The sequence below is a fragment of the Myxine glutinosa genome, chromosome 12 (assembly GCF_964187855.1).
Source record: "Myxine glutinosa chromosome 12, kmMyxGlut1.1, whole genome shotgun sequence".
NCBI classification, from domain to species: domain Eukaryota; kingdom Metazoa; phylum Chordata; class Myxini; order Myxiniformes; family Myxinidae; genus Myxine; species Myxine glutinosa.
Window position 1 is genome coordinate 58,672,006 of NC_136272.1, and position 26,505 is coordinate 58,698,510.

The window sequence follows — 26,505 nt, forward strand, 5'->3', positions numbered from 1 at the left end:
ACATAGTAAGAGTGTGAGATTTGTCAGGATTGAAAGACATGTTCCACTTGTTTGACCAGTCTGTGATTTTGTCCAGGTCTTCAGAGAGTGAGGAGGCAGCAGACTGCCGATCTGAGGGAAGAGGAATGGAGCGGCAGAGAGTGGAGTCATCAGCAAAGAGATAGAGAGGATTTTCGAGAGAGTCAGAGAGATCATTGATGAAGACCAGAAAAAGCACGGGGCCCAGAACACTGCCTTGGGGAACTCCAGCCTGAACAGGAAGAGGAGATGAGAGAAACCCATTCAGGGCCACACGTTGACGACGACTAGAGAGGAAGTCCGCCAGCCATGCGTGGAGATTTCCATGGATACCAAAGGAGGAGAGTTTGGTGAGCAGAGCGGGGTGCCAGACCGTGTCGAAGGCACGTGATATGTCGAGGGAGACAGCTCTAATTTCCTGTTTGGCATTGAGGACCTCCATCCATTGTTGAGACAGCAGAAGCAGCATGTCCAGAGTAGAGTGACCTGGTCTGAAACCAAATTGATGATCAGAGATCAAGCCATTGGAGAAGAGGAAAGATTTCATATCAGAAGCAATGATGGATTCCATGACTTTGCTGATAATGGGAGAAGGCTGATTGGTCTGTAGTTGCTAGGATCTGTTTTTGCACCTTTTTTGTGCAAAGCGGTGATGTTGGCTGATTTCCAAGCAGATGGCAGTTGACCTTGAGCGAAAGAGAGGGTGAAGAGAACAGAGAGAGGGTGAGATAGAGCAGCAGAGCAGGATTGTAGGACCCGTGGGCTGATGCCGTCGGGTCCAGTTGCAGAATCAGAGTCGAGGGTTGACAGAAACTTTTCCACCTTGTCAGGAGGAAAGGACACGGAGTCCAGGAGCAGCAGGGTACGACTGGGTATGGTGGGTACAGAGAGGGATGGGTTTGGGACACAAGATTTAGAGGCAAACACAGAGTTGAGGCATTCAGCTTTTTCACGTGCGGAGTCAGCTGTGTAGCCGTTTGAGGTAAGGGAGGGGATGGAGGGGGAACAAACACCAGAAACGGATTTGACCAGACGCCACCAGGATTTGGAAGAGGGAGACAGATAAGAGAGTTCGGTCTTGAGAACGGAGAGATATTGTTTCCTGGCTCTCCTGAGGGTGGACACACACTTGTTTCGGGCTTTGTGAAAGGAAATGAGATTTCCTTCCGTTGGATTTGCTTTCCAGGAGACGAAGGCAAGTTGTTTCTGGGCAACAGCCTCACCACAAGATTCCGTGTACCATGGACGGGAGGAAGGGTATGACAACTGAAGACGAGATGGGATAAATCTGTGCATGAGAGAGAGCAATTTACTTTGGAAGAATTCCCAGGATGAGTTGATGTCAGAGGTGGTAGAGATGGGAGACCAGTCCAGATGATTGATGGCTGCTTGAAGACCGTGCCAGTTGGCCTGAGTGAAATGCCAGACTCGTCGACGCTGAGCAGGCTCCCTGAGGATGGTCAGAGAGATGTCCACTTTAACAAGGACATGATCAGATGATCCGATCGGAGCAGAAGAAGAGCAGCAGACATTTTCAGGGAAGTTAGTCATAACCAAGTCCAGAAGAGAAGATGTTCCGTTGACTGAGATCCGGGTCGGGAAATTGACAGATTGTGTCAGTCCCAGTGAGTCGCAGAAGTCCTTTGCTGAGGAGCCATGGCTGGTGAGAGAGGTACCCACACCCAGCCAACTGGCATGATGACAGTTGAAATCACCACATATGAGGAAGAGAGAGTTGGGATGAGTAGATAGAAGTTGGTCCATATCATCAGACAGCGAGATGTAGATGGAGTCATCACTGTTTGGTGGACGGTACAACACACATATGAACAAGAGGTGGGAGCGAAGGGGAAGCCGTAGCCAGAGGTATTCCTGGGGGTGAGGTGGAGAGAGTGCAGTGCAGGGCGAGTGAGGAAGAGAGTTTTTGATAAAGATAGCAACCCCGCCTCCAGGACGAGGCTCAGGTCTATCATACCGGAGGAGGGAGTAGCCCGGGAGAGATACTATGGAATCAGAGACATCAAAAAGGAGGAAAGTTTCTGTTAAGCAGATCACGTCTGGTTTGACAGAAGCAACCTGTATGGAGAGATCAGTTAAGTTTGAACGAAGGCCCCGGATGTTTGAGGTCCATACCGTTAATGAAGAGGAAGGGGGAGCATCAGATACAGAACAGCGGGGAGGAGGGGTAGGGTAAGATGTGGAAGAGGTGGAAGAGGTAGGGAGAGCTGTTGAAGGTGTGTCAGAGATTTCAGAATAGCTCGGAGAAAGGGAAGGATGGGGCGGACAAAAGGTTTGATGGTGATTGGGTGAGCCACAATGAGGTGTTATTTGAGGAGGGGGAAGAGCGAGGCAGAAGGTTGGGGGAGATGGAGGTGAGAGTTTGAAGGGGGAAGAAGCGGGGAGGACGCTTTGAGGAGGGGGAGTGAGAGGGGGGAAATTGAGAAGCAATGAGGGTGGGGAGATTTGAAGGGGAGGGGTGAGGGGGGAGTTTGGGAGGGAAGGGACAAGGGGAGGGATTTGAAAGGGATGGGATGTGGGGGAGATTTGGAGGGGAGGGGTGAGGCAGGAGTCTAGGAGGGGAGGGGCGAGGGGGCGTCTTGGCGGGGAGGGGTGAGGGGGTAGTTTAGGAGGGAGGGGGCAAGGGGGGAGATTTGAAAGGGATGGGTGATGGGGAAGATTTGGAGGGGAGGGGTGATGGGGAAGATTTGGAGGGGAGGGGTTATGGGGAAGATTTGGAGGGGAGGGGTGAGATTGGATTTTTGAAAGTGTACGATTTATGGGAAACGAACATTTATTGCAAAATGAGTTTCTTGTGACCTTCGAGTTAAAAATACGTTTAAGGATGCTGGATGGAGGATGGAGTGCAGGAGAGTTTAGGGAATGTAGAAAAAAGGCACTATAGGAGATGGATTTTTTTTTTGGGATGAATTGATTTGGTGAGCAAGTCGAAAGCAGCCTTTTAAAGAAGAAGAAGAAAAAGGTGTTATAAAATATGACGGAATACATAACTTGAGGGGAAAGTGTAAACATTGAAGGTTAATGAGTGAAAACTATCTGGGGAAATGGAAATGGGGGAGAAACACGTGGTCGAAGAACGAACGAACGAATAAGAATGAATAAACGAATGAGAACAGAGAAAGAAATGTTTTTTTTTTTTGTTTTTTTTTTTTTTGAGTTGAGATTTACACAAGGAAGTAGGCTATGGGTGAAAAGACTGGGAATACAGAGAACGAAAGTTATTGGATCACAAACGACGGACCACTGAGAGAAAAACAAAGCCTCAAGGTTGTACAGTGCACACTGTACAAGGCCTTGCTCGCGACACGGCAAACAGACGATCAATTTATGAAAGATAAACACCGAGAAACAACCAAAGTTGCACAAAATAACTTCACACACCGAAAGATAAATACAGTTTCGACAAAATACAATTGTGAACAGACTTAACTTCGAAAAACGTGGAGACCGTGTGGAGCTTCGAAAATCCCTGCCGCCGTCTCCAAGATCTCGCGAGACCTCAATATATAAATAAAAGAATGAATTATTTTGAAATTAAACCTGAACTCAGGATAAAATATAGAGTTTCTAAAATAGCTCAAAAAAAGTTAGATGACTTGTTTTCCAAATATATAAATGAATGATTTTTTACCCGTTTGGGAAAATAAGATAAAATTTAATAACCATAAAAATATTCCAAATTCATTGAGATGTCTAATAGTTGGTTCAAGCGGATGTGGAAAAACCTGTTTGCTTTTAAAGATGCTCCATAGTCCTAATTTTTTGGATTATGATAATTTAATAATTTTTACGGAGTCAAGTTTTCAACCCGAGTATCAACTACTCTCACAGGGTTTTAATGCGGGTCTTAAAAAGGAAGACATCATAGGTTTATTTAAACTTCAAAACAAACTAAATGATTATAGTATTGAAGATATAATACAATTATTTTGTGATACACAGAAATCAAAACCGAAACCAAAACCCATAACTTGTATTCTCAGTGATAATACGGATGATATACCTTCACCCCAAGATTTAGATAAATCAAAAAAGAACCTCGTTATCTTTGATGATTGTGTTAATGAGAGAAACCAAACAGTAATGGATAGCTACTATAAAAGAGGGAGACATTCTTCTTGTCATTGTATTTATCTTTGTCAGTCATATTTTCAACTCCCTCGACGCTCAATAAGAAACAATGCCAATACTTTTATTTTATTTAAGTTAAATTCAATAGATGTAAATAATTTTTGGAGAGATAATTGCTCTACGTTATGTAGTAAAAAAGAATTTGAAAATTATATGAAACACACGATTGGAAAATATAAATATATTGTTGTGAAACAAGATGAGATACTAATTGATATTTTACACACATAAATGACAACTATTATTAATGTTGTGGGAAAATCTGCTTCAGGAAAGAATTTTCATAAATCTAAACTCTTGAATAGTAAAAATGAAAAGATTGTAAGTTTAAAAAAAAAAACACCCTATGATTCGTTTTGTAGGTACTACAACCAGAGCAATGCGACCAGGAGAAGTAGAAGGTGAAGATTATTACTACATTTCAATGGAGGAACATTTGCGATTGAGGAACGATGGTCAAATATTTGAGGAGGTCTCTCTTGGTACGACAAAATATTCATATTGAAAGAGTGAGTTAAATAAAGTAAAATCTAATGGTCTTGGGATTTTAGAAAGTAATCCTGAAGGAATGAGACAAATTATTAAACATTTGCGTGGTGATGGAGTTAAGATTTTATCATTCGGTTTTGATATCGATGAGGAGACTCAACGCAAACGTATGAAAAGCAGAGATACAAGTATTAGTGAAGAAGAAATAACAACTCGTATTAATACCAATAAAGAATTTGATGAAATATTTAAAGAAAAGGATTTATTTCAACACATTTACTATAATGATGAAGAAAAGGAAAATTTCCCCATTGACCTTTACAATTCAGTAAATGATATTTTTCAATAAATAAATACAGAAAATGAATGCCGAAGAAAGAGCAAGAAAGTTTAAGGAACATCAACAATTAGTTTCAAAAGTTGGTAAACAACAGGAAGAGATAAATAAGAAACGGAGACAAAAACTAACTGGTGAAGAAGCCTTTGAAAGAAAACAAGAGAAAATTTTTAAACCACTTTAAAAAACTCAACAAACGACTTCACCTACAGTTCCCACAGTAGAATTTACTCCGAAAAAACTTCAAATGCTCAAAGATTTTAGTCAAATGACAGAGCAGGAACTTGGCGAATTAGAATATGATGATGAAGGATTATTTCGGAAACTTTAGGAGGTAAATCAACCCCCTAATTATGTTGTGGAAGCTCTTCAAAACAATGAATATTTGGCGGGTTCAAAAACCAGAGCAGGTCTCATTCCAACAGAAGAACCAGCACAGTTCCATCTTGTGAAAGAAAAGTTATTGATATTTAATGATAAATTGGTGTTCTTCAGTTCTGCTCAACCAAATGTTGAATTAACTCCAAGATTAATGTTTCTTCCAACAAACTCCGGATTTAGCGGTTCAAAATATTTTGAGGAACCACTTGATATGGAAAGAGAGGAAGATAGAGAGTATATTGAGTTGCTAAACGCACTTGATTATGGAGTTTCTGTTGCTGGTAAAAGTAAGAAGAATGAGAAGGAGAAACATATTATTGATGCCTTAAGTAAGCTTGGTTCGGGTGTTAGCTTTCTTCCAAATGACCCATCACAATTAGTTAATAGGTTATTATTGTTGTTAGGTAGTAAGAAGGCTGGAAACAACAATTGTTTTAATGAAACATCCGCCATTTTAGACCAGTTGATGAATATGAAAATAATTAATAAATGTCAATACAAAGATATTTTATTAGATATTAAATAAGATGAGAAGCACAATTCTTAGTTTTAATTTCACAACGAGTGATTACACAGCTTCATTCCCTTACCCACTACAACTTGACCCCACAAAAGAATATGAGGCATCTTTATTGTCGATGGAACGATGGTGGAAGCCATCGACTGGAAGCGATGGTGGTCGATGGAACGACGATGGTGGAAGCCTGGTGTTTGCTTAGCGGTCAGGGTACCGGCTTAGGATCCTAGGATCCTGGGTTCGAATCCCGGTCGATCGCTGAATTAACGCCAGGTGGGTTGACTCAGCCTGTCATCCTTCCGAGGTCAGCAAATTGAGTACCAGTTCACTGGTAATTCCCTGTTTGTCGAAAAAGGCGACAAACAGGGGTTGGCGACAGGAAGGGCATCCGGCCGTAAAACATTACTTCAAAAAGGGGACCAAAAAACAACAACAACCACGGTGCCCGAAAAAGGCCAACCCCCGCTTTGCGGGGAAAAATGGCCTCTAAAGGTGTTTTTTTTTTATTGTCGATGGAAACTTATAATACCTTGTTTAATATCACAGAGAAAAACAACAAGTTTAGTTATAATCCAGGAAGTGGATATAAAACTATAACCGTTTCACCCGGAGCTTACGAGATTTCTCAAATATCTTCTGAAGTCTCTCGCCTTATGAAAGAACAAGGTGATGAACCAAAAAATATGGTAATAGATATTCAAAAACACACTTCAAAATCAACTATTAAACTTAAAAATAATTATATGATTCAATGATTGTCCTTGGTTCGTGTTTCCATGAAATTTCTGGTTATGGGATGTTTAGTTTTTTGCAGATATGCCAATGAATCACTTTGCGTACTTTGTTGTGCCGTTGTGTGTAAAGTTGTTCTGATAAGAGTTTTTTGCATCCCGAGAGCAGGTGACTAGTACTGTTTGTGTCTTGCAGAATCTACACTTGTCCGTCTGGCTCAGTCCCGTCATCTTTTTTAATCCATTGGTGTGGTGTCCTTGATCTTGGGCATTTATAATAATTTGTTCATGTTTGTTTACAAATTGGATTCTGTAGTCTGTTGAGCATTTCACAAACTCAGCTTGTCCTACACTCATCACTCTGTGCACCTGGTTGAGTTCCATCAGGCCGCTCCTTCCCTCCTGTCTCGGCAGGTACATTCTCGGGATGCACTGGGTTTTGTTGAACATTTTGTGGATGGTAAGGAGTTTTCTTGTTTTGATGTCTAACTTGTTGATTTCTGATTGGGCCCAGTTTATTATTCCACAGCTATATTGGAACACTGGTATTGTGAGCTGTTTATGGCTTTGATTTTGTTTCTTGGGGAGAGGTATGTTTTCAGGATCAGCTTCCGTCTACGTAGGTATTATTTGGCGATTGTTTTGCGCATTTGTTTGTGACATATTTGGTGTTCCTCTTCTACTCCGAGGTATTTGAATGAAGCTTCATTTTCTAACTGTTGTATCGTTGTTTCAAGATCAATGTTTATGTTGTCTGTTTTTGTTGGTTTACCTTGTACAAACATGCACTTGGCGCTCTTGTATTGCCCAAATTCAATTTGAATGTCCTCGGAAAACCGTTTTACTAGTTTTAGTTGCTCTGTCATTTTTTTGTCATTTGGCGAGAAGAGTTTTCAATCATGTATGGTAGATGTGCCACCTTCCCTATTTCTTTGGATGTTCTTTTGTTGGTTGTTTGGGTGGATCCGTGTCCTTGTTCATTCATGAGGTTACTTAGTGGGTCCAGACTCAGACAAAACAGAAGGGGGAAAAGACCGTCTCCCTGGAAGATCCCATGTTGTATCTTCACATCTGGTATTTCGATATTCCATTCTGAGTGCTGTAACATCAATGTGGTATTCCAGAGTTCCATTGCTTTCTCAAATAGTTTGATTATTTGGGCATCGATTTTTTTATATTTGCATGCATTTTATCATCCACGAATGTGGGACACTGTCAAAAGCTTTCTTATCGTCGATCCAGGCGGTGGATAATTTAGTTCTTCGCATTTTGCAATTTTCAAGTATGGCCTTGTTCAGTAGTAGGTGGTCAATTGTTCCATAACAACCTCTTGCATCCATTTTTTTCTGCATTTAAACATCCTTGCTGTGTGTGTGTGTGTGCACGTGTGTTTGTGTCCCCATGTGTGTGTGTGTGTGTGTGTGCACGTGTGTTTGTGTCCCCATGTGTGTGTGTGTGTGTGTGTGCGGGGGTGTTTGTGTCCCTGTGTGTGTGTGTGTGTGTGTGTGTGTGTGTGTGTGTGTGTGTGTGTGTGTGTGTGTGTGTGTGTGTGTGTGTCCATGTCCGTTATTGTCATCACAATTTATTGTCATTTTACCCAAAAAAAAATTTTTCATCATGTTTAACATATGGAAGAAGAAGATGTCTGAATACAAACAGGCGTGGACGGGCTTTGCATTTTCAGATGCTTTCTAGTTTTTATTGGAGAAGCTGTAAAAGGTTCAATGCTGAAATTTTCTGAACCGATTGCAATCTACCATGGATTTCCAAGTGGTCTGTCAAATGTTGGACCAAATTCCCATTTGTTGCTGTTCCGCTGACATATTATCAGTTGGGTCCATTCTTATCTTCTACAAAACTATGCCTCAACACCAACACTCAACGTTTCCACAAAATACGGCAAACAAAGAATGAAAACTAAATAAAAACCCCATTTTGTCACAATACCGTGATTTAAATGTAAAAAACCAAACAGCATCATATTCATGAAATAATGAATGATGTGCCAATGTTCCTGAGGCTGTTCATCAGCAATTCCAAGGAGAAGGGTGAGAGTGGGTGTAAGTGGGGCGGGGAGGGGGGAAAGGGGGACGGGTTGACTACCCTATAATTTGATGCTCCTCTCACATTGTGGGCCCTGGTCTTGTCATATTTTGTCATCCTCTTAATATTTTACTGACAATGTACACTACCGGTCAGAAATTTTAGAACACCTCAATTTTTCCAGTTTTTATTGAAATTTACATCGTTTAATGTCCAGTGAATAACCTGAAATGGTACAAAGGTAAGCAGTAAACGGCTGGAGGTTAAAAAAAAAAGTTTAGGTTAGCAAAAACGGGGGAAAAAAGTAAATTGCACAGTTATATTGAAAAAAAAAAGGCCTTCCTCAGGGAACAAGTAATGGGTTAACAACTTACAGCTGTTCTGCAGCAATGTAAGTAAATTAAGCCTTGAAAGGTGATGTAAAACAATTCCTACAGGTGTCCCAACCTCTGCTGATTACTTGATTACAAACCCCCTCTCTGTATAAAAGCAGTATTGGACAGACTCTTATTACACCCCCTGAAGCATTATTTGGACAATATTGCACTGCAGGAAGTAGTATATCGGAAACTGGAGAAAACTCTGAGAGGAAGAGGTCTGGCAGACCCAAAGCCACAACGGAATCAGAAGACAAGTTTCTGAGAGGCAACAGCTTGCGTGATAGGCGGCTCACAGGACAACAGCTTCAAGCACAGCTTAACACTGGTCGAAACAAGCAAGTCTCAGTTTCAACTGTGAAGAGAAGATTTCGAGCTGCAGGTTTGACAGGTCGAGTGGCAGTAAGAAAGCCATTGCTAAGATGGCAAAATAAGAAAAAGAGGCAAAATTGATGAATTGAATCAAAATGTGATGAATTGAACCGATGAATCAAAATTCGAAATCTTTGGTTCATCACGCAGGGTTTTTGTACGCGTCAAGTAGGCGAAAGGATGGTTTCTCAGTGTGTGACACCAACTGTCAAACATGGAGGCGGAAGCGTGATGGCCTGGGGCTCTTTTGCTGGATCCAGAGTCAGCGACTTGCACAGAGTGACTCGCAACCTGAACCAAAAGGGCTACCACAGCATTTTCCAGCGCCATGCAATACCCTCTGGTATACGCCTAGTTGGTCAGGGGTTCATCCTACAGCAAGATAATGACCCTAAACACACCTCCAGGCTATGTCAAGACTACCTTCGAGGAAAAGAACAAGACGGAAGGCTTCAAATCATGGAATGGCCAGCACAGCCTCCAGACTTAAACCCCATCGAGCTGGTTTGGGATGAACTGGACAGAAGGGTGAAAGCAAAGCAACCTACAAGTGCAACACATTTGTGGGAACTTCTGCAACAGTGTTGGGAAGAACTTCACGAACAACAACAACAACAACATGCATTTTAAGGCCATGTTCCCTGCTAGAGCGGGGGTTAGCCTTGCGGTCCCCATGACGATCTTCTCCATTTTGCCCTATTTTCTGCATCTCTCCTTGTTAACCCCCTTGCCCGCATTTCTTCTTCCACCATCTTTAGCCAAGTCTTTCTCGGTATTCCCCGTCCTCTACTTCCTTCTACATAAACTTCCATCACTCTTCTCAACCAGTCACTTTCATCCTTCCTCAATACATGACCAAACCATCTCAACCTGTTCCTCTTCACAGCATCAATCACAGGCAATATTCCCATCATCTTTCGCAATTCATCATTTGTCTTCCTCTCTCTCAACGATACTCCGCACATCCATCGAACCATTCGCATTTCCACCCTTTCCAGCCTTCGTTGCTGCTCTACGTTCATTACCCATGTCTCGCTCCCATAAATCATAACACTTCTCACACATGCAGCATACACCTTTCCCTTCAGCTTCAGCGACACTCTCCTCCTCATCAGCACGCCACTCAGTTCCCGAAACTTCTTCCATGCACATCTCACTCGAGCAACCGTTGCCGAGTCTGATCCACCTTCTCCATTCAGCATGTCTCCGAGGTAGCAAAATGTTTTCACACCTTCCAGCTTCACGCCGTCTCCAAGATCCAACTCAACATTTCCTCCATCTGCAGCTCCCTCTGTGCACACCTTACATTTGAATGTAGCTGCCACACTGGGTAATGACCCTCTCAGACCACTACATTTTTGATGAACCCACTCAGCACACATTGTACATTGAATGGAGTTCACTCCGACACCCTTCCTACACACAGCACACGGCCACTTCCCAGTTCTTTCCACCTCACCACATGCTTTACCACTTGCCATCACCTTTGTCTTTCCGATATTCACCTTCAGACCTTTTGTCTCCATACATTCCTTCCACTTGTTCATCTTTTCCTTCAGTCCATCCATACTTTCCGCAATCAACACCAGATCATCTGCATACAACAACTCCCACGGTAAACCCTCCTTTACAGTCTGAGCCAGCACCTCCATCACAGCTACAAATAGTAGTGGACTTAGTACCGACCCCTGATGCACTCCCACCTTCACCTCAAACTCACCACTGTTCCCGTCCTTCGTCCTTACAGCTGTGCGTGCTCTTTTGTACATTGCCATCACTACTCTGATCAACCATTCCTCCACTCCTAACTTCCTCAATGCCCATGTCAATACTTTGCGTGGAACCCTATCGAATGCTTTCTCCAGATCAACAAACCCAAAAAACAACTTCTTCCTCTTATCCATGTACTTCTCCTGCAACTGCCTCACAATGAAAAGCGCATCTGTCGTTCCTCTTCCTGGCATAAATCCAAACTGCATTTCGTCGATCTTCACTTTCTTCCTTATCCTCCTCTCCAACACCCTTTCCAATACCTTCATTCCATGCTCCAATAACTTTATCGCTTGGTACGAGCCACACTCCAGAGGGTCACCTTTCCCCTTGTATAGAGGGACGAGGGTACTCAGATCCCAATCCACTGGAATGCGGCCTTCTTTCACCCCCAAATTACAGATCTCTGTCATTCTCTTCACACCCCAACTTCCTGCTGCCTTCAACATATCTCCCACAACTCCCGTCGGCCCTCCCGCTTTTCCACTCTTCATTGCTTTTATCGCTTCCTCAACTTCCTTCTGAGTTATCTTCTCTGCCGGTCCTATAACTGGGTTACTCTCTATGTTGCCATCCCATTCATTCTCTGTATTCAACAGCATTTCCATATATCTTTTCCATCTTCCTTTAATTCCATCTGGGTCGACAACGATTTGTCCCACTTCATCCTTCAAGCAACTCACCCCCATCACATCACACCTCTCTTTCGCTATCTGCTTTGCAATCCTGAATACTGCTTTCTGACCCTCTTCCGAATCCAAGCGTTCTCCGAACATTTTCCTACATGCCTCCTGCGCCTTTGCTACCTCTTTCTTTGCAGCCTTCCTGGCTGCCTTATAACTTTCATGCTCTGCTGTTTCTGCTCCCGTACCCTTCGCCTTCTGCCACTCTTTGAACTTCTTCCTCTTCTCGTCAATCTTCTTTCCAACCTCAACATCCCACCACCATGTTTCCGAGTGCCTCGGTGGTCCTTTTGTCCAGCCACATACCTCACCAACGGCTCCCAACAGACTAGCTTTCATTGACATCCAACCACTTTCAAGCTCAACCACATCATCCTCTACCCTACTCAGCCTCTCTTTTAATGCCTCCCTTACTGTCACCTCTTTCAACCTCCACACCTTCATTCTCGGTTGGTACTTCACCCGCCGAGCTCTCCTCGCACCTTTCACCCTTATGTCGCAGACAACCAAGTGGTGCTGTGAAACAGCCTCCTCCCCCGGGATCACCTTTGTGTCCCGGAGGTGCCCCCTATCTCGCCGACGCACCATCAGGTTGTCAACAGTTGTCGTCGACCCACCTGACGTGTATGTAACAAGCTTATTGTCCTCTTTCTGGAACTGAGTATTACAAATCAACAAATCAGCTCCATCAGCAAACTCCAAAATCCTTTCACCTTCTCCAGTTCTCACACCATATCCGTAACCCCCATGAACTCCCTCAAAACCATCCATACTCCTTCCCACATGTCCATTCAGGTCTCCTCCCACCACAACAACTTCCTCATCTTTCACGTTTTCCATCAGCTTCTCTATCGCACACCAGAACTTGTCCTTCTCTTCATCGCTTCGACCAACCTGCGGAGCATATCCCGAGATGATGTTCACCAAGAGCTTTCCAATCATCATTTTCACCATCATCAACCTATCACTCACTCTAGTCACACTCACCACATTGTCTACAAACTCCTCAGAAAACAGGACACCAACACCATTCATGCCCTCCGGGCACCCTTGCCACACAAACTTGTATTTCTGTCCCTGCCTACCCTTCACCATTCTCACACCACTTCCCTTCCATCTCGTCTCTTGCACACAACATATGTCCACTCTTCTTCTGACCAATACTTCCACCACTTCTCCTGATCTCCCTGTCATTGTCCCCACATTCCATGTCCCAAACCTCAGAAACCGATCTCCACTTCGGGCTGCACCCTGCCCATATGTACTTGTGATTGTCATGGTTCTCTTTTTGAGGCAATGTTTTTATGGCCGGATGCCCTTCCTGACGCCAACCCTCTTAGTCGTCTCTTACGACACGCAGGGATACGGTGTACCTATTCTGACCAGGGTAAACACTGGGAAACGTTTAAAACATGTAAATTCTGGGGGGGGGGGGGGGGGGGGGGAGGCGTCAGCATCACGGCTGCGGTTCAAACATATTCCAACAATATCCAAACAGAACGATGAAAAAAAACAATCCGGGAAAAGTCTCCAAGAACTTCACGAACAATATTTGATTTCCATTGTAGAAAGAATGCCACGAGTGTGTTCGGCGGTTATATCTGCAAAAGGTGGCTACTTTGCTGACTCAAAAATTTTAATTAAATTTTGTTAAACAAAATGATTCTACGATTTCTTTTTTATCTCCAATTGTTTATTTGTTCTGTGCTTCATTTCAGAGTACATTGAGACATTAAACTGCATAAATTTCAATAAAAACTGGAAAAATTGAGGTGTTCTAAAACTTTTTACCGGTAGTGTATGTTGGCATTGTAACATGTTTTTGCCTTATCTACGGAATGTTCTACTATATAAAAGAGCCGTTGGTCTGTCTGTGTGTCTGTGTGTGTGTCGCCATTTTTCTCAGAGATGGCTGAACGGATCTTCATCAAACTTTCCGAGCTTCATCAGTGAGTGCCTGGGAGTGTTTTAGGCAAAATATTTTTTTGGGGGAAAAAAAAGTTGGTTTTTTTGGATTAAAAAATAAAGAAATCGCTCGATTGTGCCGAAGCCTTTTTAAATTAATGACAGTTATATACAAGTACATATTCGCATAAATAAATACAAAACAATCACCAGACATTTGAACACAAATTTATAATCAAACAATTTGTGAAGTTGTCAAAGTTGGTGGTAAGGCTTCTTATTCTGCTTCTTCTTCTTCCTGAACATCATCATACTCAACTCAGAAACGTTAACTCAGAACGGCACATTCCGCAGCAGATATTCAACGAAAAGGTAAAATGATGATTTGACATTTGTTATGGATTCTGATTTGGATGTAATTGCTTTTCCATTATATTTGCCCTCATTTCAAATATGTTAATGCTTATTTTTCGCTTGAGCAACGCCGGGTACTCCAGCTATAAACACTTTTATACTTTACTTGGGGTACAAGTACAAATACAACTTTGTCTGGGGGTAACATAGGCTATGTGGCCGCCGCCTCATTTGAGACTATGAGGAGAGGGTCGTAAATTCTCTATGTAAATGTGGACCGTGTAGCGCCACCTGGTGATGGTGGCAGAGGGTATTACAATTTCCTTTTTTACCTGTGCAACACTGAGGTTATGAAGCACTCTTTGCACAGGAAAATGTTTCTTCCTTCTTTTCCTCCCCTCCCCCAAAACGGAGGGGCCTGTCAAAGTCCCCCCCACCCCCTCAAAGGATCTATATGTATTGTATATCTTTCCCTTCCTTCTCCCCTCACCTCCCCCTCCCCTCCCCCTCTCTTCTACTCCCCCCACCCTCTCCTGCTTCCCCCCTTCCCCCTTGCAACACTGTTTACTCCTGCAATCTTTAATATATTAGAGACAAAGGAATGTTATATTTAGCTTTATGGGTGATAGTGAAGTGATGTTGTATATTGTACACTGTGACGTACACATCAGATCGTGCACACGTCTTACAATTCACTTTTGTCATTCATTGTATAGCGGCGAAAAAAGGTTGTACTGCAGAACAAGTCCTCAATTACTCAGACCCCTGCATGAACAGCACGTTGCACATCGCTATCCACAGTGGCCACGTTCCTATCATCATCACCTGCCTGCAAAATGGAGCTCGTGTGGACATCAAGCAGGTTATTTGGCACCTCACTCCCTCCTCACTTAATGTATTTCTAGAGGGATAATGTATGGGACAGCAATTGCCTCGTCAATGCCTCATGTATCCTGGTTGGAAAAATGAATAGGGTAATTGTATGTTTGATAAGACAACCCAGTGAAGGAGAAAATGGAAGCGGTCTTTTGATTTAAAAAATCCAGAAACTTTTTATGTCAGAATTTGTGAGGGAGATAGTGTAGCTCTTACTTTTTTGTATACAGTACGTACATGGTCGAGGCTCGTCAGAGCTACAGCAGAATTGAAGGAATGAAATGGAAAGGGCAAAACTCCAGCAAAAGAGTAGAAGTGAGAGAGAGAGATCAAGGGAAGGGAGAGAAGGATAGACGGAGTGAACAAGCTGCACTAAAGCTGAAACAAAGCAACAAAAAGAAGAGGAAGGGGGAGTGAAATAGCAGGGATACCTTGTTAAAAAAAAAAAACCACCTTTAGAGGCCATTTTTCCCCGCAAAGCGGGGGTTGGTCTTTTTCGGGCACCGTGGTTGTTGTTGTTTTTGTTGGTCCCCTTTTTGAAGCAATGTTTTACGGCCGGATGCCCTTCCTGCCGCCAACCCTGTTTGTCGCCTTTTACGACAAACAGGGAATTACCAGTGAGCTGGTACTCAATTAGCCGACCTCGGAAGGATGACAGGCTGAGTCAACCCCCCTGGCGTTAATTCAGCGATCGACCGGGATTCGAACCCAGGATCCTAGGATCCTAAGCTGGTACCCTAACCGTTAAGCCAACGCCAGGTTCTAACCTTGTTAATACCAAGGATACCTTGGATATCAGGGATACCTTGTTAATTGTCTGATATTTTGCTCCTGATCAATCTGATCTTTGATGGTCATTAACATGTCTCAGTTAAATGTAAACAATATTTAGATTTAGCTAGGTGTCAAAGTGATGCGATACAGCAAATGCTTTCATGTTGCGATCTTAAAGTATACAACTTTGATTGGATAGGCCGTGGAAACGTGGCACCAGTGTTTGCTCATTCACAATAACACGACTTATCCACATGAGACAGCAGGTGTGATAGTGCAAGAGTGTGCATTTACAGATGATTCAAGTTCAATAGTGACGCTCGAAGTAAATATTTGATTTCCAAGGACAAATATTAATTGTTCTTAAAAATGGATGCAATGATAGGATGAAATGGAATCAGCATTAGTCAATGTAATTTTATTAAAGAAAACAAACAGATAAAATCTGGCCAAAAAGGGTATCACATGAACAAGTATTTCTCAATTTCAATCAAAAGTATTACAAGGAAAAATAAGCAAATGGATGAGCTTTTAATTTTGAAATCGAATTATGCGTTGGACACGAGAGGCCGAAGCTCTTTCACCTCTGCTAATGGTAGAGCCTTTGGAATGAATGACGTCATGCATTTATTCTGCCTTTGAGCAATTGCAGCCAAATATTGAAAAATAATGACCCTGAAGTTCACAATTTTTTTTATTAAGTAACAGGCACCAGCAGTTTTGGATTTTGAATGTCGCAATCAATTATTTTGTTAACACAATGAACCATTCTTGCAACGGCCCAAATGCATTCTCCCCATGCAATTACACTAGCTGTGCTATCCGGTGTGGTTAAAGCTTCTTTTAACGTATCTGCATTAACAAAATATACAGCTTTACTTTATTGATGGTCCAAAAAGGATTTTATTGTCAACGTCTCTGATTTGTTTTATGCTTTCGCTATGGTGATGGGCGTTTTTTTAATGATGGGCGTAGCTAGGCGTTTTTTATGGTCTTAAAAGGATAACCAACATGGCCTCACGATCCTTCCACAAATATATGTTAGTTGGACGGAAGAACGACACATCTTGAATTTATCAAAAATGGATTCCTATTTTCGATTCATCAAAAAAAATGACCATCCTATTTTCAATTTATCAAAAAATGTCGATTACTGTCTTTTTATTTATCAAAAATAGGTCAGTCTTTTGGGACTGTCACTGGTAACATGTAACGTAGTGCTACCTACTGCATGGTCGGGTTATTGGCGACAAACTCGACACCCATCACTGGATTTGCTAGTGGGGAAGGTGACTGTGACACCTGCGAGGACCAAAAACAACACCTAGCTAAGGGCGGATGATCTCCCATAGGGAGCCGACAGCCACCCAGTAAAGAGATGGCGCCTCCTAAAAAACCACCCATCCGGTTTGTGCCGTTTCGAGTCATACCAAAGACTTCCTTGCTTGATGTTCAGCATTTAATAGAATAGAGAACGGACAGTCCCCATTGGTTGGCATCCATGGGAAGGAGGAAATTTCTCCTGAGGAAATGCTCTGCTGAGTGTGGTGAGAAAAGCGGCGCCATTGTGATGACGTTGCTGGTACTCAGAGTATACCGGGACGAGACGGCAGTGACGGTACTTACCCCAAACTCAGTGGTTGTGTTAAGTGTTTGTCTTGTTGGTTGTTATCTCCATATGTGGGTTTTTTTAAGGAGATGGAAGGAAGTTTTCCCAGAATTCAAAATCTTCACCTCCTTTTTTCCCGTAAAGGATCATTATTCATGGGCCAGATTGTGAAACAACATTCTCATAGTTTTGTTCCGAGGGCTCTTTTTAGAATCCTCAATGAACCTCTGACAGCCTCCACTTAGCTCGTTTGTAGTGATATTCCCCGGAATGCTTTTTAAGTGCGCGGTACGGGTTTTCTTCATCATCCCTGTTGCTCCCACTATCACTGGTACAATTTCAGCTTTCTTCAATTTCCAAGTCCTCTTGACCTCATTTTTCATCTCCTCGTATTTGATCATTTTCTTGGTTTCTGAAGCATTTAATCCAAAGTCATTTGGAACCAAAACCTCAATCAACAGTGCCGTCTTTTCCTTTTTGTGTTTGAGCACTATGTCCGGATGCAATGGAGCAACGGATCAATCAATCAATCAATTTACAATGGATGCAATTTTGAGCACTCTGCCTGCAATGTCTACATTTGATTGGATCATCCTGTCATGTGTGAGCACTATGTGTTCATTTTCAAGGATCGAGTTTGGTTTGTGTTTCCATGATTGTTCTGGACCCGGAATGTTGATATGTTTACATATGTGCCAGTGGATTACTCTACAGAGGCTGTCATGTCTTTCTGTGAACAATTGTTGTGACATGAGTTTTTTTACATCCTGAAAGGAGGTGACTGGTACTGTCTTTTTCTATTCCACAAAACCTGCATTTGTCCAATTGGCTCAATCCCATCATTTTCTTAAATCCATTAGTGCAGTGTTCTTGGTCTTGGGCATTTATGATGAATCGTTTTCCATCCCAATTAATTTGACATCTTCTTAGCCATTCCAATGAGCCTTCCTGTCAAGGTCTTTTTTGAATCTTACTGCTCTTTTGTCATTCTCCCATTTGTCAGAGTATATCTGCTGAAATTTATTTTTGTAGTTTCCCATTTTTTTTTGCGATCTTTGGGGCTGTATTTGTTTCTGTTTTGTTTTCATGTGTAGTATCCTGCACTTGTACCTGTTTTTGGAAGTTTGTTGCTGAATGGATTAAGGATACTTTTTCCTCTACAGTCGTCAGTATGTATTTTTTTCGTCAGTATGTCCATGTCCATGTGTGTGCTTGTATATGTGTATGTGTGTTTGTGTGTGTGTGTGCGCGCACACGTGTGGCAGTTGCATTATGAGCCTTCAGACCATGTGTATATATATATATATATATATATATATATATATATATATATATATATATATATATATATATATATATATATATATACAAGCAGAAGTACCCGGCATTGCCGGGCGGGGGAAGGGAGGTGAGGGGAAAGGGGAGGGGAGGGGAACGGGGGGGGGGGGAGGGGAGGGAGGGGAAGGGGGAGGGGAGGGAGGGGAAGGGGGAGGGGAGGGAGGGGAGGGGGAGGGGAGGGAAGGGAGGGGGGGGAGGGGGAGGGGGACGGGAAGGGAGGGGGGGGGGGACGGGAAGGGAGGGGGGTGGACGGGAAGGGAGGGGGGGGGACGGGAAGGGAGGGGGGGGGGACGGGGACGGGGAAGGGAGGGGGGGGACGGGGACGGGAAGGGAGGGGGGGAGGGGGACGGGAAGGGAGGGGGGAGGGGAGGGGAGGGGGAGAGGGGAGGGGGGAGTCAAGTCGGAAGTCATTGTCGTCAATTGAATGTCGCATTTATTTTTTATTCCCTGTCAAATGGCATTGGTCCCGCATTCCGAACCCGAAAGTCGGAAGTCATTGTCGTCAAAGTTGAAAAATTAACGTTACGAAATACGCTGAAGACGTCATAATTTTAAAACCCGAAGGTTTTTTAAACATTTAAGGTGTGCTGTAGTTTCTCTGGGACGTACTGATTCCGAATATGAAGTTGAAAAATTAACGTTCCGAAATACGCTGATGACGTCATAATTTTAAAACGCGAAGTTTTTTAAATTTTAAGGTGTGCTGTAGTTGCTCTGAGACGTACTGATTCCGAATATGCCTTTGGTTTTGCTCTGCGATGAGTAGTTCTCGAGTTATAAGAGGACAAACAAACAAACATACTTTACTGCTTTCTATATATATATATATATATATATATATATATATATATATATATATATATATATATGTATATATATATATATATCGTTTACTATATTTAATTTATCAAAAATGGCCATCCTATTTTCGATTTATCAGAAAATATCGTTTACTATATTCAATTTATCAAAAAATAACCATCATATTTTCGATTTATCAAAAAATAGCGTTTACTTTATTAAATTCATCAAAAATGGCCATCCTATTTTGGAATCATCAAATAATGACCATCCTCTGCGATTTATCATAAAATGCCGATTACTGTTTTCTATTAATCAAAAAATGGTGATCACTATATTCAATTTATCAAAACGTGACCATCCTTTTATCGATTTATTAAGAAATGGCCATCCTGTTTTCTATTAATCAAAAAAATGATATCCTATTTTCGATTTATCACAAAATAAAAATTCCTATTGACTTCAAACACTACTTGAAACTGTTCACCTTATGTCGCACAAAAAGGAACCAGGGCAGACACCTTTTCAAATTGTCATTGCATTTTTTAAAATTTTTTTTTTTAATACAGAATCGAGGTTCATGAAAGAACTAACATTTATCACACAAACAAATCAAACAGACAAGCAAAGTATATAAAAAGGGGAGCGGTAGACAAGATGGGGAGAGAAGGGGAAGCACACAAACACAACATTTGAGAGCAGGGACATCGGGAGATCTGTGGGAGGGAGAGGGCTTGGGGGAGGAGGCGTGGGAAGGGGGGGGGGGGGGGAGGAGAAGTATAAAACACAAGGACACTGCAAGGACTTCCAGGAAAGAAGTTGGTATTTCAAAAAAGTGGATTTGGGGTGAAATTATTGGGGGTAGAAAAAATTTTTTGGGTACAGAATAGAGGCTCATCAAAGAGCTAACATTTATCACACAAACAAATCAAACAGACAAACAAAATGAAAAATGAATGATCGTTTTAAGGCCATTTTCTCCGCTAGATCGGGGGTTAGCCTTGCGGGCCCCATGACAATCATGGTTCCCTGTTTGAGGCAATGTTTTTATGGCTGGATGCCCTTCCTGACGCCAACCCTTGGTCATGCTCTTACGATGCGCAGGGATACAGTGTGCCTATTCTAAATCGGGGTACACACCGTGATCATTCATCCCAGCAAGCTGGTACTCAATTTGCCGACCTCGGAAGGATGACAGGCTGAGTCAACCCCCCTGGCGTTAATTCAGCGATCGACCGGGATTCGAACCCAGGATTCTAGGATCCCAAGCCAGCACCCTAACCGCTAAGGCAACACCAGTCTAAATCAAACAGACAAACAAAGTATATAAAAGGGGGGGTATTTGATTGTAGTTTTTCAGGCAGAGTCCATTTTTTGACTCTCAACAGGTATCTATATAATAATACCGTAAGGACTCGACTTTGTTATCCCTTTTACGCTGCACCCAGTGACCCGATGCCCACGGCACTAATGGATTTACGATCTACGAACCACGCTCTTTGTTTATCACGTACAGCCATACTCGAAAAATCTGAATTAGCCGACGTTGGGACCCAAAAGCATCCGATTAACTGCCGATACGACGCCATCTTACGACGCCATCGTATTGGTGTCTGCTGGGCGAAGGCGAAGCGAACCGTCCGCTGATTGGACAGTCGAGTGGTGTGATCATGGGTGGTGTGAACCAAATGGTCTTTTTATTCCCTTGAACAATTTAAATTAGGATATATAAGGAAACGTCTTTATCGTCATTTTAATAAAGTTAAATGGAGTGACGTTGCGATACTCGGGGTGCGTTGCATAAATCCTCGTAACTCAGAGAGGTGTAGCAGGTGGCGAGACGTAAGGGAGCTTAAAGATAACGAGCTGAAACAGACGAACGATATGTCAATCCCTTTCTACACCGAACGGAAATAAAAGTATGAGAGCGGGCAGGCATGGCCTGAGCACTTCGAGTAGAGAGGACCGATTGGACTTAACTTAAAGAGAAAAAATTGGAGCTTAACGGAAGAAGAAGATCCCATGAGCGCTGCCGTCACTTATCGAGGTGTGTTGAGGTCTGAAGAGATGAGGTGGTTTCTAGGAGCGATTTGCACCTTTTTACTGCTTGAGGTGAGTTCGGTTCGTGTTTTGTGACTCGTAGATTTATTAATCAAAACACGGTCACAGTGGCGTCAGGCACTGTGACCGTGTATGTGACTCATATTCGCGATTACCACAGAAGCACATCGACGGGGAGTATCTATATAATAATACCGTCTATATAATAATAGCGTAAGGACTCGACTTTGTTATCCCTTTTACGCCGCACCCAGTGACCCGATGCCCACGGCACTAATGGATTTACCATCTATCCCCTATGCCATCCATAATGGTACACTCTATCCATACACCACATCCTCCCTTCCGTGGATGTTCCACGGGTTTCGGCTAGTCTTCATTAATTTTGAGGTTTGCCATTCGTTTACATACTAAGCAATAAAAGGGCCACCTGGTTCACACGTTTATAAGACTCCATTGTAAATATACTTGTGTGCAATCACGTTCTCTCTCACCAGATACTTTATTGCTACAACCTGCAATCATACGACTTCAACTTCACAATTGAAATAATACACCTTCACAAAAATGTATTGACTCTTCGGCATTGCTGAAAAATATCAGATTCATTTGTTCAGCTTTACTTGTTCAGCTTTACTTTTTATAGTCTGAAAGGGGTTCATTGTCATGGTGGTGTGCAGCTGGTCATGAATCTGTTTGTTTATAATTCCTGACATAGGATGTTTTTCTTTGGCACACATATTTGGTGTCACTAAATACTATACACATTTCATCTGATAATGGAGCAGATGTATTAACCTGTGCAGCCGTGTTTTTGAACACATTCAACTTCATGAATGATTTGTTAAAATTCACATTTATGAAGGGAAAATAATATATTGTTGCTATTCTGACATAGACATCCACATTGAATAAAACATTCGAAAATATTTTTTAAAAACCATCCTTAACCACCCACCAATGCAGCACCAGCACCACTGATAAACCAAACGCAATATCTACTGAGCACTCATATAATCAATTGTTCTTCTTCAACCATCTGTTCATTCTCAGCAGTGTTTTGCAGTTCTTTCAGGAGGTACTGAGATAACTTCCCATGTCAGTGCTGAGTAATTTAAGTGGTGGTTAGAATATTGAAATTTCTCATGTTATGCCAAATACATTTAAATATAAATACAGGCAGTGATTTCACATTATTTCCATATAATGTGAATGGACGTTTAGTTTTTTTGAAACGTTTTTAAAAATTCAATTATACATATGGCATGTAAACCAGAATCCTTTGATTGATCGATGTCCAAGCAGTAGTGATCCAAATTTGTGTCTATTTAAGAGATAAAACATGAAAATACTCCGACATGGCATCACACACAGCAAAGCAAAGCAAATAATGACTAGCTTTTGTTCCACGCTTCCCCTCTGCATTACCGTCTAACAATTCGGTCGAAGAACAATTGTGAAACGTCTTCCGACCCAGAAACGACTAGTAATTATCATATATATATATATATATATATATATATATATATATATATATATATATATATATATATATATATATATATATATATATATATATTGTTGCGGTTCTGAGAACCCCTCACTTGTAAATACTTATAAATAATTCTTGTAAATAATTCTCTTCATTTAATAAGGTTGCACCCATAGTTAGTCCACAAGCAACACGTAGGACACCATAGGACTTTAGTTATTTCCTTAATATGTGTTTCAGATAAGGCTGTGTTCCCAATAGTTGAATCTGCATTGTATTAACTAGGACGTGCCCGTACGTGGGTGCCCGTTCCTTGCCAAAAAAAAATAAAAAAATGTCTTCGCCCATGCATGCATGGGCGTGCCCATGGGCCCATGGGCGTGCCCGTAAGTGCGTGATGTGACCGTACAATGAATGTATCGTCCCGACGCCGCAGCTCGGATGGCGCTGCAGTTAATCGGGCCTGTATCGGCAGAGTTATTATAAACGTGTACTACAATCGATCGTACCTTACAGCGTCTGCTCGCCACGTTCAGCATCAGTACGTCGTCACTATGACTATCCGTAAGTCCGGAAGTGACGTCCTCATTTGACTGTCCGGAAGGTCGCATATCGCAGTTACGATGAATCGCAAATTAGTTTTAATTAGTTTTAAAACATAGTTTAACGCCAACATAGCGCCAACATAGTTTGCCAACGTGAAATAAATGAATACGCTCTCAAATGTGCCGTCCGAGGCAGAGTCTGTTCGCCACGTTCGGCACACGTGATAGCTCGCTGCTCTCTGATTGGTTGAATCGTTTTTTGGACATAGCTCGGTAACTACTTCTCCGATTAATATGAAACCTTGAAAAGGCACATCCTCAGGTCCCCAGCAATATACCTGGCAAGTTTCAAGTTTATCGGACCCGTGGTTGTCGAGAAACAGCGGTCACAGACACACATACACATACACACACACATACACACACACATACACACAGAGATTACTGGAATTATAGATAGATTAAATAAGATAGGTCCTTTTCAATTCCATTCATTTTGCGGCTTGACTCTCTCCAAATTCTATGACGCGCCTTTTGTTAGCAGCGTTCGCTGCCTCGCTGAGCTTCCGCCCAAGCGCCGCCATTACGTATGCGGTCAAGCTTGGAGAAGAAGGGAGCGGAGCGACCATAACGAGGCGTGGCCCTGTTAGGGGCGGAGCCGGTGAGCCCTCGCTAACCAACCAGGGCTGAGGTGAGCTCACCGGTGGGTGGAGTGCGAGAGTACGCGGCTTGATTTCAAAGCGCACTATATAAGCGCAAGCGCGGCGCCTTGACAGAGAAGTGCTGAGAGGAGGAGGTGCTAAGAGAGAGAAGAGAGAGACGTGGGGGTGCTCACATTGCTGCAATAGACTGAGGCCCTCTAGACCCCTATTGTTGCCGATTGTTGAGCTCGTTTGTACCAGATGCGCGAGGAATCATTAAGCGGCGCTGAACACCTGAGAAGCTGAGTAATGAGGTCACGAGCAGAGAACTGCGCATACGGACTTGCTAAGGACTACCCCCCCGCCCCCGCCATATGTAAGGTCCGATCATGCGCCAGCGACATGCAAGCTGCCTCTCATTCTTCAGCCTGGACCGGAGCCAGACCTCAATGCCCTACCATCTGCCTGGACCTTCCTCCCCTACCATCTGCCTGGACCTTCCTCCCCTACCATCTGCCTGGACCTTCCTCCCCTACCATCTGCCTGGACCTTCCTCCCCTACCACTACCATCCCGTGTGAGTCTGTCTGTTTGTCCGGGGTTTGTTAAGTTAAGGCTGTATAGGTAAGGTTGGCCTGTGTCCTGCTTCTTCTTCTTGCATATTCTTTCCCTTTCGTTTCCTCTCTGGGTTTTTGTACATAATTAATAAATCATATTTGTTCTTCCTTACCTTTTGGTTTCCTCTCCATTCGATCGTTTCGTCCTTTCTCTCCATTGAGTACCTGTGGCGTGATTTGGGAAACCGCTCAGGATCGGGTTTAGTCCTTTGTTAATGGCTCGGGCTTCGGATTGCTAAACCGCTCGGCAATTTCCATCTTGTCCGTGGCCCGAGCGGGAGTTATCTCCCTGCTTTGCGGTTGGATTGGCACTCAGGTATTTGGGACTCCATTGACCAATCGCCCTGGCCAATCTCGACTGGAAAGGAGCGTTATAATTTCCAGGATTGGGGGACGGCCAGCTTAAAAGACAAGTGGATTAACCCCCCCTTGATAAGGGGAGCGCCGACCCCCGAATCCGCAACTATATATATATATTGTTACGGAATCGGGCGACGGCACTCCCCTTAGCAAGGGGGGTTTAATCCCCTTGTCTTGTTAAGCTGGCCGTCTCCGTTCCTGGGGGTATGACGCCACGCCCGGTCAGCGCTGAATAGGGTATTAGGCCAATCCTTCCTATGACCTAAGTACCAGCGCCTTCCGGTATGCGAGGAAATACTCCCGCCCGTGCCGCAGCGTAATTGATGGATTGCGCCGAGCGAAGCGAACTGCGGCGCGGGCCGTTAACAAACTGACTAAACCCGATTGCGAAGCGGTTCGGCCAAAATCGTGCCACAGGTACTCAATCGGGAAATCACTAAAGCGATCGGATGAGAATGAAACCAAAGTAAGGAGGAACAGGTATTTATTATTAACTATTCACACAACCAAAGGAGAAGAAAAGAAATGAAAGTAATTTACAGAAGACACAGTGCAATTCTTAAACAGGCTTAACTTATTCCCAGGGACAAGACAAACAGGACAAACTCACGTACACTACTGGGGGTTCTCAGGCAGGAATGGTTGGAGGGATGAGAAGGCAGACGGTCCACATAACGGGCGGCAGGGAGGTCCGGGAATCGCGGGCACGCACTTGTTCTTGGTTCAGTCGCGAAAACCCTGGTTGTCAGCCTCCTTATGCGTCTCTCCAGGGCTCCTTTCTCGTGTGCCTCTGAAGCTCATCCGCTCGTACCTTCTCCTTGTTCGTCTGCGCGTCTCTGCCTCATGCGTCGTCTGGTGGGGGCCTTGCGCCCAGGGTTTTATATCCACCCCCGTGGAACCTTCATGAACCTGCCAGATCTTTTTGTCCACGCCCTCTCAAGCCATGCCCACCGATTCCTGGTTGGTCGTTAGGGGGCTCCCTGGCTCCACCTTTGATGACGAGGTGGGGCCACGCCCTTCTTCTCCGAGATGACCTTGTGGGCAATGGAGTTTTGCAGACGCTGAAAACAACCCAAAGCAGTAGCGGCGAACGCCGCTGTACTGGCACTTTTCGGAGGCCATGGGGATATTGCAAGGGATCCTATCTTATTTGATTTGATGCAACGGAGAGTCAACTATTGGAAACACAGCCTTACCTGGAACACAGAATAATGATATAACTATAGAGAGGTCCTACGATTCGCTACGTGTTGTACATGGACTAAC

At 43.2% G+C, this 26,505-nt stretch overlaps 1 protein-coding gene across 1 annotated transcript in view; it reads left to right on the forward strand.

Annotated features, from left to right (window-relative positions):
• Positions 1-26,505, forward strand: part of TRPA1 (transient receptor potential cation channel subfamily A member 1) — a 405,999-nt gene that overhangs the window by 104,039 nt on the left and 275,455 nt on the right. The window contains exon 8 of the mRNA XM_078766842.1: positions 14,843-14,988. Within this exon, the coding sequence (XP_078622968.1) occupies positions 14,843-14,988 (146 nt within the window). The remainder of the gene's footprint in view (positions 1-14,842; positions 14,989-26,505) is intronic.